Source organism: Ursus maritimus, unplaced genomic scaffold, assembly GCF_017311325.1.
Source record: "Ursus maritimus isolate PB19 unplaced genomic scaffold, ASM1731132v1 scaffold_8, whole genome shotgun sequence".
NCBI lineage: Eukaryota > Metazoa > Chordata > Mammalia > Carnivora > Ursidae > Ursus > Ursus maritimus.
In genome coordinates this window covers 29773488-29790632 of record NW_024426996.1, presented here as the reverse complement: position 1 = coordinate 29790632, position 17145 = coordinate 29773488, and the positions used below count along the sequence as shown (strand labels likewise).

Here is a 17145-nt window from a genome sequence, read left to right as displayed (position 1 = left end):
TAGGTCATGATCTCAGTATCATGAGCTTAAATCCAGTGTCAGGCCCTGTGCTTAGCTGGGAGTCTGCTTGTCCCTCCCCCTCTCTCTGCTTGCTCTATTTCTCTGTCTTCCAAATAAGAAAGACAGAAAGACAGACAGACAGACAGACAGAAAGAAAGAAAGAAAGCAAGAAAGAAAGAAAATGGGAAAGAAAGAAAGACAAAGAGAGAGAAAGGAAAGGAAGAGAGAGAAAGAATCAATCAATCTTGGGCAACACCTGAGATCTACTAAGCTAGTTTATGAATCAAAATGTTAGGAAAATTCTCAGGGAATTCAAATGCATATGCAAGTCTGAAAAGTACTGTTCTGCTGTTTTAGTCATTCTCCCAGTTAAATCTGATTAAGGAGTAGAGAGATAGAAAATGAGACAAATTATGTTGAGATCCCTTACAGCAGTATAACCCTCTGAGTCCAGTTTGAGAATAAGTTACAAGATTTGGCAACTCTGAATTTGAGATAAAGAGAATGATTTATGCTTATAAAAGGAGTAAAAGAAAAATATTAGCCTTAATGATCTGAACCAGGCATGAAAAAAGAAAGAATATACTTTACCAATATTGTGCTTAATATGGGAATCAATCAATATGCTAGAAGTGATGAGAATGGAAGATATTGGAATAGCCACCACAGATAGCAAAAACTCGACAATAAAGAACACATTTTAGGGAATGAATATAGATAATAATAAAAGGTCAGTTCACAAAACACTAAAGCAAAGACAGAGAATTTTCAACATGATTGCCACTGATTAGTGGGTTTAAGGAATTATCTGTACAGTTGCAAGAATCCTCACCAGTAAGCATCATTTTCAGGCCTCCTGTATGTCCACCCTCATTTCTCTTCTCCAACTCCTTTTCTTCTATTTCCCCCCTTTTTTCTTTCCCTTATCTTATCAAAAGTATCCTAAAGACTTTATTTATTTATCTGAGACAGAATTAGAGAGAGAGAACAGGGGGATCGGCAGAGGGAGAGAGAGAAGCAGGCTCCCCAGTGAGCAAGGAGCTCGACGTGGGGCTTGATCCCAGAACCCCGGGATTATGACCTGAGCTGAAGGCAGACAATTAACCAACTGAGCCACCCCGGCACCCCCTCAGGAACTGTTCTAACAAACGAGAGGTGCTCGTGATGACAGAAATTGCCCATGTTCATGAATAAACTTAAAAAAAAAAATTATTGTGAACAATAATTTAGTGGAAAAGAATCTGAGGAGGAAAACACTATCATGAAAGATTTATTCAGACAGTGACACAGAAAAAGAATATCATACAAAGTCGAAAACAAACCAATTAATTATTTCAGAAAATAATTCCAGATCAGGGAAGATCAGAAACCGAATGACAAACAATTTAGAAAACTAATAAATAAGAACACATACAGAAGATACAACTGATGTATGAACAGATGGTATGTGGAGAGAGCTGACTTAGAACTGAGGGGACATATGTCCTAAGTAGGGCAATGGCCAGAAAAAGAGGTGACCTAGAAGTGATACATTTCTATTACTGTAGAAAGGTATCATATTATGTATCCTATTATGCATATCAAATTTTGCATATTTACATGTAAAGGAGTATCATTCTCAAGGGGGGACTTGTTTTAATAAACACAGCAAAATTATTCATCCAAAATAGAGTAATACTTCTGTCATTAATAATAATGTATTCCAATGACCCATAGAGATAATTGCTAAGGCTAAGATCTGAGGGATATTTTAGGAATAGGACAGATATAGCTCCTGTTCTCATAGAACTTTTCGTCTAACTGCCAGAAGGAAAGATGGAAATTTAGCAAGTAATTATATGTTTGATAAAATAAAAAGGATGCTATTGGAACATATATAGGAACACACTGGGATAGGGAGTAATAATCAAGTAAAGTGATATTTAAACTGAGTACAAAGCTTGGTAGGGGAAAGAGAACATTTAGGAAAATTCTTCTAAGCAAAAGGTACAGCATTTTAAATGGCCCACAGTTGAAACAGGAGTTTGTTCATGGAACTGGAAGAACTTCATTATAAAGTAACCAGGAGATAAATCTGGAGAGTAGAGAGAAAACAGAGGGTATGTGCATAAACTGCTACAATAATCTAAGAAATAAATGACTCTAACTTGGCAAGGAGAACAGCAAGAGGAATAGAGAGCAGTAACAGATATGAAAGCTACAGATGTGAAAGTCAAACTTTACACAGGTTGCTAAAGAGGAGTCAAAGATGATTTGGGTTTCTTTCCTGAGCTACTAAATTTACTATGGTCCCATTTATGAAGATAGGAAAACTAAAGAAGGAGCAATTTTAGAAGAATTTAGTTTCTAATACATCCACTTTGAGAAGCCTAAGAGACAGGGGACGTGGAAAAGTTCACTGCCTCAACATAAACCATTAGTTTAGGCATTCCAAATTTGTCAAGTGCCTTTTGAATTAAAGAAAAAATATCTTCAAAGTAAAAATACCCTTGGAATTAAATTATTTTTATATTATTAGTCTTTGAAAACCGATATGGTTAGCAGAATAATATCTTTCCAAAAATGTACTCACCCTAATCCACAAAATCTGTGAAAATGTTACCTTATATGGCAAGAGACTCTGCAGATTTGACTAACAGTATAAACCTTAAAATAGGGAAATTATCCTGAATTATCTAGACTGGTCCAATCTAGTTATATGTGTTCTTAAAAGTAGTGGTCAGAAAGACAGGACAATGGAAGAAGAGGCAAAAGAATCTGGAAATGTGAGAAGGCTGGTATTTCTGGCTTTGAAGATGAAAGAAGGGAACCATGATGCAAGGATATAAACAACTTCAAGAGGCTAGAAAAAGACAAGGAAACAGATTCTCTCCTAGAATCACCAGAAAGAAAAGCAACCTTGTCAACACGTTGATTTTAGCTCAGTGAGATCTATTTCAGACTTGTGACCCATAGAACTACAAGATAATAAATGTGTGTTGTTTGAAGTCACTAAGTATGTGGTAATTTATGACAGTGACAGAAAATTAATACAATTGGTAATTAATCAGACATTATATTCACTAACCAATCTAGATTAAGAAGAATTTAATATATCTGAAAATCAGTGTGAAGAATTTGGCAGGTACTTAATAAATGCTTAACATTTATAATTAGTAAGTATACTTGTATCAAGTATACTTAATAAGTATACTTGTATCAAGTATACTTTCTTGATACAATGTTTTTTCCTAAGAACTTACAATAAAGCAAAATTTAAACCTTTAAATTTTATGAATTAATATTCTACTTAAAGGACTAATAAAAAAAAACTTTCCTATAACATAACTTCACTTTGGTCAGATTCTTTATATTTTCTTAAAATTGTCAGCTGCTAATGAGGAAGTTGAAAGAAAGAAAGAGAGAGAAAGAGAAAGAAATCCAATAAAAATAATATGGGGGGCACCAGGGTGGCTTAGTCGGTTAAGCATCTGCCTTCAGCTCAGGTCATGATCCCAGGGTCCTAGGATCAAGACCAGCTTTGCCAGGCTCCCTGCTCAGTGGGGAGTCTGCTTACCCCTCGCCCATAAGCCCCTCCCCCCTGCTCGTGCTTTCTCTCTCTCAAATAAACAAAAACCTTTTAAAAAATAATAATAATATGGGACATGTCAGACATTTACAAAGAGAGGTCCAAAAATAGAAAAGGTGGCTTTTTTCCCCTTTATTTTAAGCAGAATTTTTCAAATACACAAAGGTACACACAGACAAAACTGAAGTCTGACAGCTATTATTTCAGGTGATATAAAGTCTATGTTGTAGATTACACAAAAAGAAAGCTAAAATAATTGAATAAGTAATAACTAAAGTGGAATTTCTTTTCATAAAAACTACCTTAAATACTATGCTTTAATATATACTCTTTCTCCTTTCTGTATCAGCAATATTATATTATATTATATTATATTATATTATATTATATTATATTATAGTCATCTAGAACCTCTAAGTACAAATACAATTCTAGTGAAGAAAGTTTTCTGGTTAGCTAATAGTTTTTTCAAATCAGTATCGAAAACACTTTCACTTATTTCAAAACTTCTTGATAGTGCTGAAAAAATATAGGCTCTAACGAGGGGACAGATCCTGAGCCAGTATTTTTGAACCTTGAGTGTCATCACCTAACTTACAGGATTGTCAAAAAGGATTAAATTATATTTTGTACAAATAAAGCGTCTAATACATTTGTTAATGTATTCCAAAGAAATTCTGTAAGAATAACTACCCTTTCTATTACTTAAAAAGTGGTACAAAGAACGTAAATGAATCTTTTCTTCATGACAGTGTCATCATTACAAACCTCAATCACTACAATGATGACATAAAGAGCGCAGCCATACTCCAACTTTGTCTGAGACAATCCCAGTTTATGTTTCCTGTCCTGACATCTCCTCTCATTCTCAAGTGTCCCAGTTTGGATGATAAATAATATAGTGATCCAAGATAAAAAGATCTATTGAGATATTACTTAGATAACTGTTCTCTGTAATTCTATTATTATCCTGCGAACACATGTGTATATCTGCTAGTCTACAGACACTACTAGATTGATTTTTTTTAATGGTGATAATTGTGTCTTAGTTATCTTTGTAATTTCAGTGCCTAATACAGTGTCTGGCAATTTACTGAATGTTAGATAAATGAGTAAATGAAGGAACAGAACAGTATGAAGTTTTACCCTATAAGAAATAGCCCCATACTATCTTGGGTTTTTTTTTCCCCCCCAGTTTATATTTTAATAAACCTCAAAGAACATATGATGTCCTATTCATATTCTGGTAACCATCTGGTTTACAAGCCTTTTCCCTTCACTTTTCCCTTTATATACGCTGCCACCTTAGAAGCTACACAAAACTCAAGTAACTCAGAATTGAATTACATGTAAAATAGAGATGCTAGAAAACAGTCTATAAATTTAGGTTTACCTTGCCTACTTCCTAAAGCTAAATAGAAATATCACAAAAACATAAAGTGGTAGAATAATGTTCACAGTTATACTTAATATAAAACACTTACCCACAGGCAGCATCTGTTTTTGGAAATATCAACATTTATTATCTCTTCACATTCTTCCATATTTGTCTGAATTTCTCTGTAACTTACCTTGGGTGATATGTGACATATTTATATTTTTATCTTTAGATTGTTCCATATCGATCTGTTCTTCAAGTACATTGTCCTTAAATTTTCTTCTCTGTTTTTGTTTTATAGTCCTTTGCTTTCCAGATGATTTCTCTACATTCTCATAATTCGTTTCATATTTTGTAGATCTATCACGATTTTCTAGTTCATCTGTCAAAGCACAACTCCTACCCAGTCTTTTTTGTTCAGAGGGCTGAGATTTCTCTACTGGGTAAGCTGTGTCAGAATATTTGCCACTTGTCAAAGTTGTAGGTGATACATTGTGATGTTTTTCTCTTGACTTCTTACTTTGAAGGAGTGCAGAGCTCTCTGCAGGGTATACTGTGCATTGTTTCAGAGGCCCAGCCTTTCTGGGTACAGTAATCCAAGATCGACTGGCAAAACTTTTCTCTGATTCATCAATTATAAATTCATCCTCTAACAACTTTAGGTCATTTGAAGGAGATGAATGAAGTGGAGCAGTCACTATATGCCTAACAATAGGACTAAAACAGGATGTTATAATAAATAATAGCTCAAAAAATAAAGTTTTTACCTTTGCTTTGTGAAGAAAATAATCTATGTAAGAAATAAAATCTATGTATCTTTTAAAGAACAATGCACATCTCAATTTTCCCTTACCTTGAAAATCCTCCTCTTCTTTTACATTTCTATAATACCTGATTATACTCATTTTTAACACTAACGAGATCACAGAAATTTAGAGCTGGAAGGAAGCTTAGACATCAACTAATGTAATACCCACCCAACCCATTATATATACTGAACAGCTAAAACCCAGAAATGTGTTAAACATGGCCCAGACACATTGACGGATGGTCCAAAAATGCATGCCATTATTATATATGTTATACTAATTATATGCTTGTTTAGACGTATAGATGTCTCTTAAGGGCCAGATTTCTTCACATCCAAAACAAGGTTATTTCCAAAACATCTTCAAGTCTAATATTCTAAGAAAACTCTACTAAATTATGCACTAAATTATATTATGTAAAAATTCATTCCAAGTTTGAATAATTCACATACGTTTTCAAATAAGTTTTAATATTACAATCATGGTATAGAAATAAATTGAAAGTATTTAGAAAGGCAGGCAAATTGGGATTAAACAGCATCTCTTCCAATTAGTTGGGAAAGGTTTCTAGAGAAGGAAGGAATTATTTAAAGGATAGTAGTCTGATGGACTCTTGCATTCCCTTCCTTTTTATAGCAACAGCCTCAAGCAAACCACATACTGAAGTGAGATATGCATAAGTAAAAACTCAGGGTAAACACCTAAATTCTAAAGCTAGCATATGCACTCCTGTTTCTGCCTTTTCCGCTTGAGTAAGGATGCTTAACCATTGTGTCTGCTTTTTCTGTCTTTTTACTAATTAAGACATACAAAAAGATTATGAAGTGAAAATGCCTTCTCTACTTCCCTAATCTCAAACCCTTGATAACTGTTATAATGTAAAAACAGTACACACACATACATACACACAGACACACACGTGTGTGTGTGTATATATATATATATATGTATATACACAGAACGTATATATATATACACACACACACACACACACTAAGAAATACACTATCTTCTAATAGGTAGAGTTTTGCAAGTTTATTTAATTAGAAAACTCTAGAAAATCTAATGAAAAACAAAGTCAATATAAACAGAAAACCACAATGAATAAATGCTTAAACAGAAATGTTACTTTTCAACATTTAAAGAAATAGCCAATCTGTTATAAATAGGTTTAATGTGCTTTACTGTATATAACTCATAATTTTATATCTGTTAGTTTTTATATATAAAGAAGTAATGCTAAGAATTTAAAAATTAAGCCTTCCTAAACCAGCCAATAAGAATTCTCTAGGGGTGCCTAGGTGGCTCAGTCGGTTAAGCATCTGGTTAAACATCTGCCTTCCGCTCAGGTCATGACCCCAGGGTCCTGGGATTAAGCCCCGCATCAGAAAGCCCACTATTCCCTCTCCCTCTGCTGGCCACTCCCCCTGCTTGTGCTTGTGCACGCTCTCGCTCTCTGTCAACTAATTAATAAATAAATAAATAAATAAATAAATAAATAAATAAATAAATAAATAAAAGAAGTCTCTAAATCTGCTCCTCTATTCTACTTCAAGGGACTTCCATAACATAAAGATTATTCAAACTGAAGATATCCTTAGGAAACAACGCTGACACTTGCTTCAGACTGAATGACTATATACTTCCAAAATTCATAAACTGAAACCCAATCCCCAATGGGCTGGTATTGGGGGGTGGGGCCTTTATGAGGTGATTAAGTCATAAGGGTAGAACACTCATGAATAGAATTAATACCCTCATAAAAGAAGCCTCAGGAAGCCCCCTTGCCACCTTCTGCCATGTGGTTATATAGCAAGAAGACAGCCATCCATGAACCAGGAAGCAGACGTCACCAGAAAAGAAAAAGGAGACTGGCATATGACAAGGGAAAATGGTATGCCAAAACAGGGACAAATGCAAATGTGTATGACCAAGTTGGCAGAAACAGTTAACTAGGGAACACAAAGGCCATAAATACCAGCAGACAAACCTGAAGCTTCTATAGGCCAATGGTTCCCATCCCTAGCTGCCATTAATTATAGTTAACTGCAATTTGAGCTACAGATCAGAATCACTGTGTGGACACTGTAGAACCTCTGAAGGTTTTTAAGTAGGCAAGAACAGATTAAAGTTTATTTTAGGACTATACTTTTATTAACACAAGCAGAAGAAAAGGAAAGAAGATTTAAAGCTCTTAACAGTGAAATACACCCTGACGTAATTCTATTTCTAAATACTGCCTTCATTCTTTGATATCATACAGACTAGAAAGTGCTAATGAGCAAAAGCACTGAATAAGCAATGAAAGCAATGAATGCTGAATAAACTTTCTTTCACGTTTAATTTAGTAAGTATTTAATGATGGCTTTGGGGGTGATTTGCTGGTAAGAAACTACACTCTCCTTAGGGTTAGGCATAATTGCAATTAAAATTTGCACCAATTAAGATGAACTTTTAGTTAAATAGCATTAAGAATCCTTGATATTGTTCACAGAACATAAAAGAAAAATGTCTCAAAAGACAGTTGCTTAATAACTCACCTGGATTCACTTTTTCTTTTTACAGTTTCTAAAAATAATGTTGAAAAACTCTTTTTAGTTTGTGGCTGAATTTCATCTTCTGAATCTGGTACTCTTTTCTCAGATGTTCTTGATGATTTCCTCTCTTTTTCTTCTGATATTTTATCCTCTATTTCTGATACTTTATTTGCTATTTCTACTTTCTTCAACGCATTTTTATCTTCAAAGTTTAACCTAAAAGGTTAAAAAGAAGGCAAGCTGAATACTCTCACAGTTTGCTGAGTCAGGAGTTTTCCTGAACTCCCTTTCAGTAATAATACAGAGCACTTATAAAATTTTTCTCTAGGCCTTTATTTAAAGCCCGTAAATTCTGATTTGAAATCTCTTAAAATACACAAGGCAATTGCTCAGGATAATTACATTTCTCATTTGTCAATGGAAAAAAGTAAGAGAAAAGACCAAGGAAATCTGTAGCATAGAAGACTAGTTCTCAAACATTTAGTATGATTTTGAATCATCTGAAGAATCTTATTAAAATGTAGATTCTGATTTTGTAGGTCTAGAATAGGGTTTGAGATTCTATATTTCTAACAAGCTGCCAGATAATGCATTGCTCTTGATCCTGAGCTGCATACCACATTTTGAACAGCAAAATCTTAGAATGTACTTAACTCCTTGGCTCCAAGAATTACACAAGACACTAGACAGACATTAATTATACTCACTGCAAAAGTCCCCAATAGCAAAGGTCTTTGAATGATCTACTTTGCTTCTTAAAGGCCAAAATGAGCCCCAAGAAATAGACATGAATTTACCACAACTTATCCTCAAAATACTTATCCTTTGCTACATATAAATGACCCGATATATACCTACCACTGTAATTACAAATGACATAGAGAAAATACTCTTAGGAAGTTACAGAAAACATATTATAAGAAGAAAATACTTTTTTCCCATAGATTATAGAAATGTTTACCCATAAACTTCTCTGAAGTATACTTCAAGCCTTCCTTATTAAATATAAACTGAATATAAACTGAACTGTTATGCCCTTCTCATGTTAATACTCCTTAATACTTACCATAAAATACATTAAAAATAAATTAATAAATTAATAACTAACTTAAAAATTTTTATGTAGGATTCATATTATTTCAATAAATAAAAATTCACCTTTTTCTGGTTTTAAAAGAAATCTCTGTACTTGAAGACAATGTATTTACTGAATTTTCAGAAGTGTAGGTCTCTTTTTTTTGGGCAATAGATGGACTTGCATTTTGTGATATACAAGCTTTTGCATCCAAAAGAACATAAGGTGAGCCAACAGATAAGTATAATTCCTCATGGGCTTCACTGTGATGATCTTTTCTTTTTTTACCTGACATTCTTCTCAAGTCAGGTGTATTTTTAGAACCAACATCAGTTGCCAAAATTTGCTGATGAACTTCATGGCCCTGAACTAGAAGAAAATTATATGAAGATATTAAAATTTTTTAAAATAATAATATTAGAACCAAATGTGCTTTTTAAAATTCAGCAGCAATAACTAGAAATAGTTTTCATAAGACTCACAGTTCATTAAGTTTACAAAGACCTATGATTAAAATACGTAAGTGCTTTAAAAGTTCTAATTCATGAAATTAATGAATATAAAGACGTATTTGTTCCATGCTCTGAAGTTTTGAAATGACAAAAATTTTCAAACAGAAAATTCACAATTCTATGCATAGTCAATTTACCCAAGATTTAAATAAATCTATACACAGCTAAAATAATGAAGTAATGCTAGAGAAATTATGAGATTTAATCTTTAGGTTAAGAGTCAGTAAACTAGTAAGGTGGCTAGACAGCCACATATTTATACATATATATATACACATATAGAGACATAACAGATATGTATAGAGATATATAAAAGATTTGTATGTGTGTATATATATGTAAAGGTATACATATAAAAATACTCTTTAGACATAAAAGTTTATATACATATACATACATATATATGTACCTTCATATGTGTATGTGTGTGTGTGTGTGTGTGTGTGTGTGTGTATATATATATATATATATATAAAGAATATACATATTCTCTAAGCCTTATTACCTTCAAATATCAAAGAAAAAGTACAACTGTTGGGGAGTATTCATATTGATTCATACTACTAAAAAGCAAAGATTACAGGCATCTGAGTGGCTTAGTCGGTTAGGCGTCTGACTCTTCATTTCAGCTCAGGTCATGATTTTAGGGTGATGAGATCAAGCCCCAAGTCAGGCTCCGCATAGAACACAGAGTCTGCTTGGGTTTCTCTCTCTCCCCCCCTCTGCCCCTCTCACCCCCCCACACACACTCTCCCTTTCTCCCTCTCTCAAATAAAATCTTTAAAAAAAAAAAAAAAGCACAGATTAAAAATTTTAAATAAATTAAAAAGGGGCTTTTGGAAGGTTATGGAACAAGACAGCATACTTAGTTTTCTCTGCTTTTCCCTCTAAATACAACTAAACTAAATTCCTGGTAATTATCCATCAAACAACAATAACAGAACTCTACAAGCTGGAAGGAAAGAGGTATATTTGCTAGGAACCTCAAGCCTTAAGCAACAAAAGATAGTACGGTAAATCCTCTGGGTTTTCCATTTATCTCCCATGTATCCCCAGACTGAGATCTAGAGGGGTGTGCAATCCAGAACCACAAACAAGCATAGGGGAAAAAAATACCCTGCATTCTCTGGCAAAAAGACTTAGAAAAGGGAAACACAACAGAGACCTAGTGGGGAACCCCAACTCCCATTCCACAACCTGGGCCACTAAATACTCCATTCTGCCGTGGCCTTGTAAGAGCAGCAAAGCCTTAGGCCATGCCAGGCCCCACTCCATAATTTCTACAGGACAGCAATAGCAGAGGAACAAAGTCCTAGACTAACCTTGTCCCTGGACCAACCCAGTCCCCACTTCAACAATCAAAGACAGCAGGTCATATGATCCACAAACAGCTGCAAAGTAGTGAAGGCTTTGACCTCCCCAGCCACTGTTTCACAGACCAAAGTAACAGTCTCACCCACTGTTAGTATCGACAACCCAGGTGTTACTTCACAATGAGGGCCCCAATGGGCAGTCTAATCTAAGGCAGGAAGAACATAAAAGAACGCTACCTCCCCCATCCTGTCCTCTACTCAGTCATTTAAGAAGATCCAACAGCTTCTGACCCCAACCCCCATTTGAGTGAATGAGGACATGGGGTACTCAGGAAAGCACCTTCCATTCATCTGACACAGCACCAGCAAGAACTGATGAGGAATCTCAGCAGCATAAGGAAACGAAACAGACCAAAATACCACTGGTTAGGACTCTAAACACTTAACTGTCAATGGAAATAAAATCCACAAAAGTAAGCAAGAACCTACATATTAACCAAAACAAGGCAACTACATACTATAACAAACAATTTAAATACAATCAGGAGTCTCCCAAAATAATAACCAAAATTTCAAGAATACAATCAAAATGACTGATTATACCAAAAACCAGAAAAACACAACCTGAACAAGAACGATATGATCAATGGACACAAACAGACAAGATGAATCGAATGTTGAAATTTAATAAGAATTTTAAAGCATCATCATAAAAATGTTTTAGCAATCAATTATAAATTGACTTAAACTCTCAAAGAAATGAGTTACAAGGAAAACCAGTTTTTTAGATTTTAATCATTCTTTTAGGTGTGCAGTGGTATCTAATTATTATTTTAATTTAAAATTCCCTAATGACAAAAAAAAAATCCCTAATGACAATGATGAACAAATCAAAGCCACAATGAGATATTACTTCATACCCATCAGGATGGCTATTATCACAAAACACACACACATGCACAGAAAATAACAAGTGTTGGTGAAGATGGGGAGCCACCGCAACCCTTATGCACTGCTGGTAGGAATGTAATATGATGCAGCCACTTCAAAAAACAGTTTAGTGGTTCCTCAAAAAATGAAAAATACAATTGCCATGTGATCCAATAATTCCTTTTTTTGGGTATATATCCAAAAGAATTGAAAGCAGAGACTGCAAGAGATATTTGTACACTCGCATTCACAGCAGCATTATTCACAACAGACAAAAAGTTGAAAGCACCCAAATATCCATCAATGGATAAATGAATAAAACAAACTGTAGTAACAGATGGATCTAGAAAGTATAATACTAAGTGAAATAAATCAGTCAGAGAAAGACAAATACCATATGATTTCACTCACACGTGAAATTTAAGAAACAAATGAACATATGGGGCGTAGAGGGGAAAGAGAGGAAAACCAAGAAACAGACCTTTTTTTTTTAAGATTTTATTTATTTATTTGACACAGAAAGAGAGGGAAAGAGTAAGCACAAGTAGGGGGGAGTGGCAGGCAGGGGAGAAGCAGGATCCCCACTGAGCAAGGAGCCTGATGTGGGGCTCAATTCCAGGACCCTGGGATCATGACCGAACCGAAGGCAGATGCTTAACCAACTGAGCCACCCAGCCCCAAGAAACACACTCTTAACTACAGGGAACAAACTGATGGTTACCAGAGGGGAAATGGGTAGGGGGATGGGTGAAATAGGTGACGGGGACTAAGGAGGGCACCTCTGATGAGCACCAGGTGTTGTATGGAAGTGCTGAATCACTATATTATACACCTAAAACTAATACTAGATTGTATGTTAAACTGGAATTTAAATAAAAACTTTTTTTAAAAAGATGAAAATCTAAGATTCTACATATACCATTAGAATAAAATAGACCTTTTAACCAAAACAAGGTAAAAAACTATAAAAGTCACACATCTGACAATTAAAATAAAAAATCTTACTCATCATATGGTTAAAGATACTATAAACAAAATCTGTAAAAGTCAAGGGATCATTTGGAAAAATATCTGTCACACTAATTACAGATCAATAGTTATAGATACTCAATTCAAAGACCTTTCATTAACAAGAAATAACTAATGGACAAAGGATATGAACAGACAGATAAAAGGAAATTCAAATAGCCAACAAATATATAAAAAAGTGCTCAAATTCAGAGGCTATCACAGATACAGACACTAAAGTGACAATGAGATCATGTAATACTGATCAAACTGGCAAAAAAGAAATAGTAAATGATCTATGAAGTCAAAGGTACTTCCCTACATTGCTGGTGTAAAAGAAAATTGTAAAGCCTCTTCTGAAAGCATGCACAAACATGAATGCATACATTTATATATGTTTTCATCAAAGGTTACCTCAGCAGAACAATGGGAATAATAATTAAGAGTTTTACTTTTTTAAATCTTTGAGGCTTACTTCAAATGAAGGACTTTTCTAATTTAAAAAATGTAAATAAACTTTTAAAAGTTGCAGCAACATATAACTAAAGGAAATAAGAGAGGAAAAGAACACTAACCACGTACATCCAAATATTGAAATCATGTTGTATACTTCAAGCTAACATGTTACATGTCACTTGTACCTCAGTTAAAAAAAAAAAAAAAAAAAAAAAGATGCTCAAGAAGCCCATGGAGAATGCCATGTGAGAAGGAACTGAGGCTTCCTGCTCAAATCCAGCAGCACATGAGTCATCTTGGAAATATATCCTTAGCCCCCATCAAGCCTTCAGATGACTGCAACACTAGCCAATATCTTGACCTCATCAGAGATTTCACGCCAGAACCATCTAACTAAGCTGCTTCTCAATTCCTGATCCACAGAAACTATGTAAGATATTATTTATTATTTAAAAAAAAAGACATCTATTTGAAAACTCTTAAAACTATAGCGCCTTAATAATTCTTATTTAATGTCTCTTACCGTATCCTAATAATCAATGTTCTTACCACTAAAACAAAGAAGCGAATATTCAAATAAAGTTCATTATTCATGTTTAAAAAAAAACAAACACTGACCACTCTGCCTAGGCTGACCCGTGAGTTTGTCATTCAAGCCAACACATGCAACACCTTCAACATCTCTTTTTAATTATATTAAGCAAATAACATCCATGGGGATGCCACCGACCTGATCTGTTGACAACTTCACTTGGTTCTACAATGAACTGCAGAGAGGCTTCTTTCTTCCTTAAAGAAACTGGAACTGACTTCGGATGAGATTTCTCGCACTGAGCCTAAAAGATATATAACATTAGATCTATTAAAAATTAGTAATTCTGATTAAATACATTTGTTTTTAAATTGGAAAAAAAAAAAAACCAAGTATTTAAAAACAATAAACCAGCTGGTAAGGCTGCATACTGAAGTAACTACTTTAGAAAACAATTCGGCATTATCTGGTAAAGTTAAAATTTCAAATAACCTAACACGGAAACAATGCTGCTTGTGAACAGCAAAAAACCTATTCTTTTTTTTTTTTTAAGATTTTTTTTTTATTTATTTATTAGACAGAGATAGAGACAGCCAGCGAGAGAGGGAACACAAGTAGGGGGAGTGGGAGAGGAAGAAGCAGGCTCATAGTGGAGGAGCCTGATGTGGGGCTCGATCCCATAACGCCGGGATCACGCCCTGAGCCGAAGGCAGACACTTAACCGCTGTGCCACCCAGGCGCCCCGCAAAAAACCTATTCTGACAGTAAATTGGATAAATTATTGTATCGTCCTATAACAACATTACGCATTCAACAGTAAAATGACTAAACTACAACAGAAATAAATGACTGTTAACCAAAAAAATCAAGTCACAGAAATATGTCATAATCACACTTACATAAAGTTCAAAGTAGATGCATGTGAAACTATATATATATTTTTTAGAGAGTCACTCAATGGAGGAGTTAATATAGCAGGGCTGATCATCTAAAGAACTTGCTTACAGGGCTAGCCCTGGGCTGGCACCTGGGGACTTGGCTTTCAGAAGGTTTCCTCCACTACCAGCTGATAAGGTTGTGCCTACTATGCCAGCTGCCTAGACTGTGTAAAAATTTTATTTATAGTGAACACCTGCTTTTTTTTCCTTTAGGGAGTATAGGATCGTGGTGGCCAGAGGGTGCCTATGTAACCAGCCCCCAGTAAAAATGGGTTAAGCCTCAGAAGGCTTCCCTGGGCAGAAAGACAGTACGCGTTTCACTGCTGGAAGCAACAAGTGCACTCTGTCGGACTCTGCTGGGAATGTAGAAAGCCTGACAAGGATTCCTCCAGACTCTGCCTGATGTGTCTTTTTCCTTTACCAATCTGGCTGTGTATCTTGACTACATGGCTATAATAAATCTCAGTCACAAATACAACTATATGATGAGTCTCATGAGTCCTTCTAGTGAAGCACCCAACATGTGGATAATAGTGGGACCTCTGTCAGAGGTAGGGGAGGAATGGTAAAACTAAAATAAAGGATGGGAATGATGAACAGAAAATTCAAGATAGTGGTTACCTTTATGCAGGGAGAAGAGGCAGAAGAACAGGTTCAAAAAGGGACACATTGATGCTGCAGAAGTATGGATATTTCCTACACTGAGGGATGGGTACAGAAGTGTTCATTTATATTATTTTTAATACCTTACATAATATATATTTTCTTTTGTAAATCTGAAATATATCAAGTCATAAATTTTAAAAATCTAGACAAGGGAACGCTCATTCATACATTGCATGTGGGAAAGAAAACTGGTAAACCATCTTGCAGAAAAAATTGACAATATTTAACAATTTCATTTGAAATGTGCACATCCTAGAGAAATTCAGTTCACAACATGTGCGCGAGGAGGCATGAACAAAGATGTATATCACTGTGCGTCACAGTAATAATGAATAGATGGAAACAAATCTACCAGTAGGGGTACATATAAATAAGGAAGCCACTGCACCGCTGTTCAGTGAATACACTATGGAACTCAATTACATAAAGAAACAAAAGCAAGCTTTCACTATATTCTATTCCTCTTAAAACCTCATTAGGATTTTTTAAAATGTATAAACCCAGAAGTATGAGGAGAAAGAGAAGGGAGTAGATGGGAGATGTCAACAAACTTTTCTTACATTGGAAAGCAGATCAGCAGCAACTAATCAGTCCAGAGAGAGCAGAAACATGCTAGCAATGGAGAAAACGCAGAAGGAGAAAGATTTATGTTTATGGAGGAAATGATAAGATCATTAATGGGATGTGTAAGGCACCTCTAAAAGAGGGGTTCCAAGTGAGGCCTACAAACAGAAGTTGTTAAAAGTAAGTACAAGAAGCAGTCAGAGTCACAGAGCCTCTCCTCTTCCAATCCTGGCATATTAGATGCTTACTCTCTTGAATTTCAGGATCAGAGAGACTATAGACTCACACCAGCTTAAGGTAGACTGATACAGTAAAAACAGAGATATTAAGTGGAAGCATTCAAATTGTACCTTCCCTCTGCCCCACCTGGCTGAGAACATTTGTAGTTAGAATCAGACTCCCAAGCAGGAGACATTTGTCAGAAAAACCTATCAAGCCAAGTTTAAAAAAACCTGTAGATATTAATACCCGGACATTCACAATGACGTCGCCCAGACAGATCATAGCACAGGAAAATCTTCCAAGGCACAAATTTTACTATGCAAATAGGACTTCCTATCACCATTTTAGTTTTCCACTCTTAACTATGAAGAGACCACTAAGATTCACTGGACATCGGACTCTAGTACAAAAAGGCAATAAACAAAGTAAGCAAAAAAGGTACTTGCAGGAAACAGAAACCATAAAAAGAAATCTTAATAAGAAGAGTTAGAGGAATCTAACATCAAGGAATATCATGAAATTTCAAATCACTAAAAGCGGGGACACCTGGGTGGCTCAGTCGGTTGAGCGTCTGACTCTTGATTTCGGCTCAGGTCACGATCTCAGGGTTGTGAGATTGAGCCCCGTGTCTGTATCA

At 35.1% G+C, this 17145-nt stretch overlaps 1 protein-coding gene across 2 annotated transcripts in view; it reads right to left on the bottom strand.

The window, feature by feature from the left end:
- CENPC (centromere protein C) overlaps positions 1–17145 on the bottom strand; it is an 88143-nt gene that overhangs the window by 56764 nt on the left and 14234 nt on the right. For both annotated transcript variants that reach the window (XM_008708701.2, XM_008708702.2), the window contains exons 5-8: positions 14317–14422; positions 9451–9736; positions 8296–8508; positions 5140–5663 (exon numbers count right to left, since the gene is read on the bottom strand). In XM_008708701.2, coding sequence (XP_008706923.1) covers positions 5140–5663; positions 8296–8508; positions 9451–9736; positions 14317–14422 — 1129 coding nt within the window. The remainder of the gene's footprint in view (positions 1–5139; positions 5664–8295; positions 8509–9450; positions 9737–14316; positions 14423–17145) is intronic.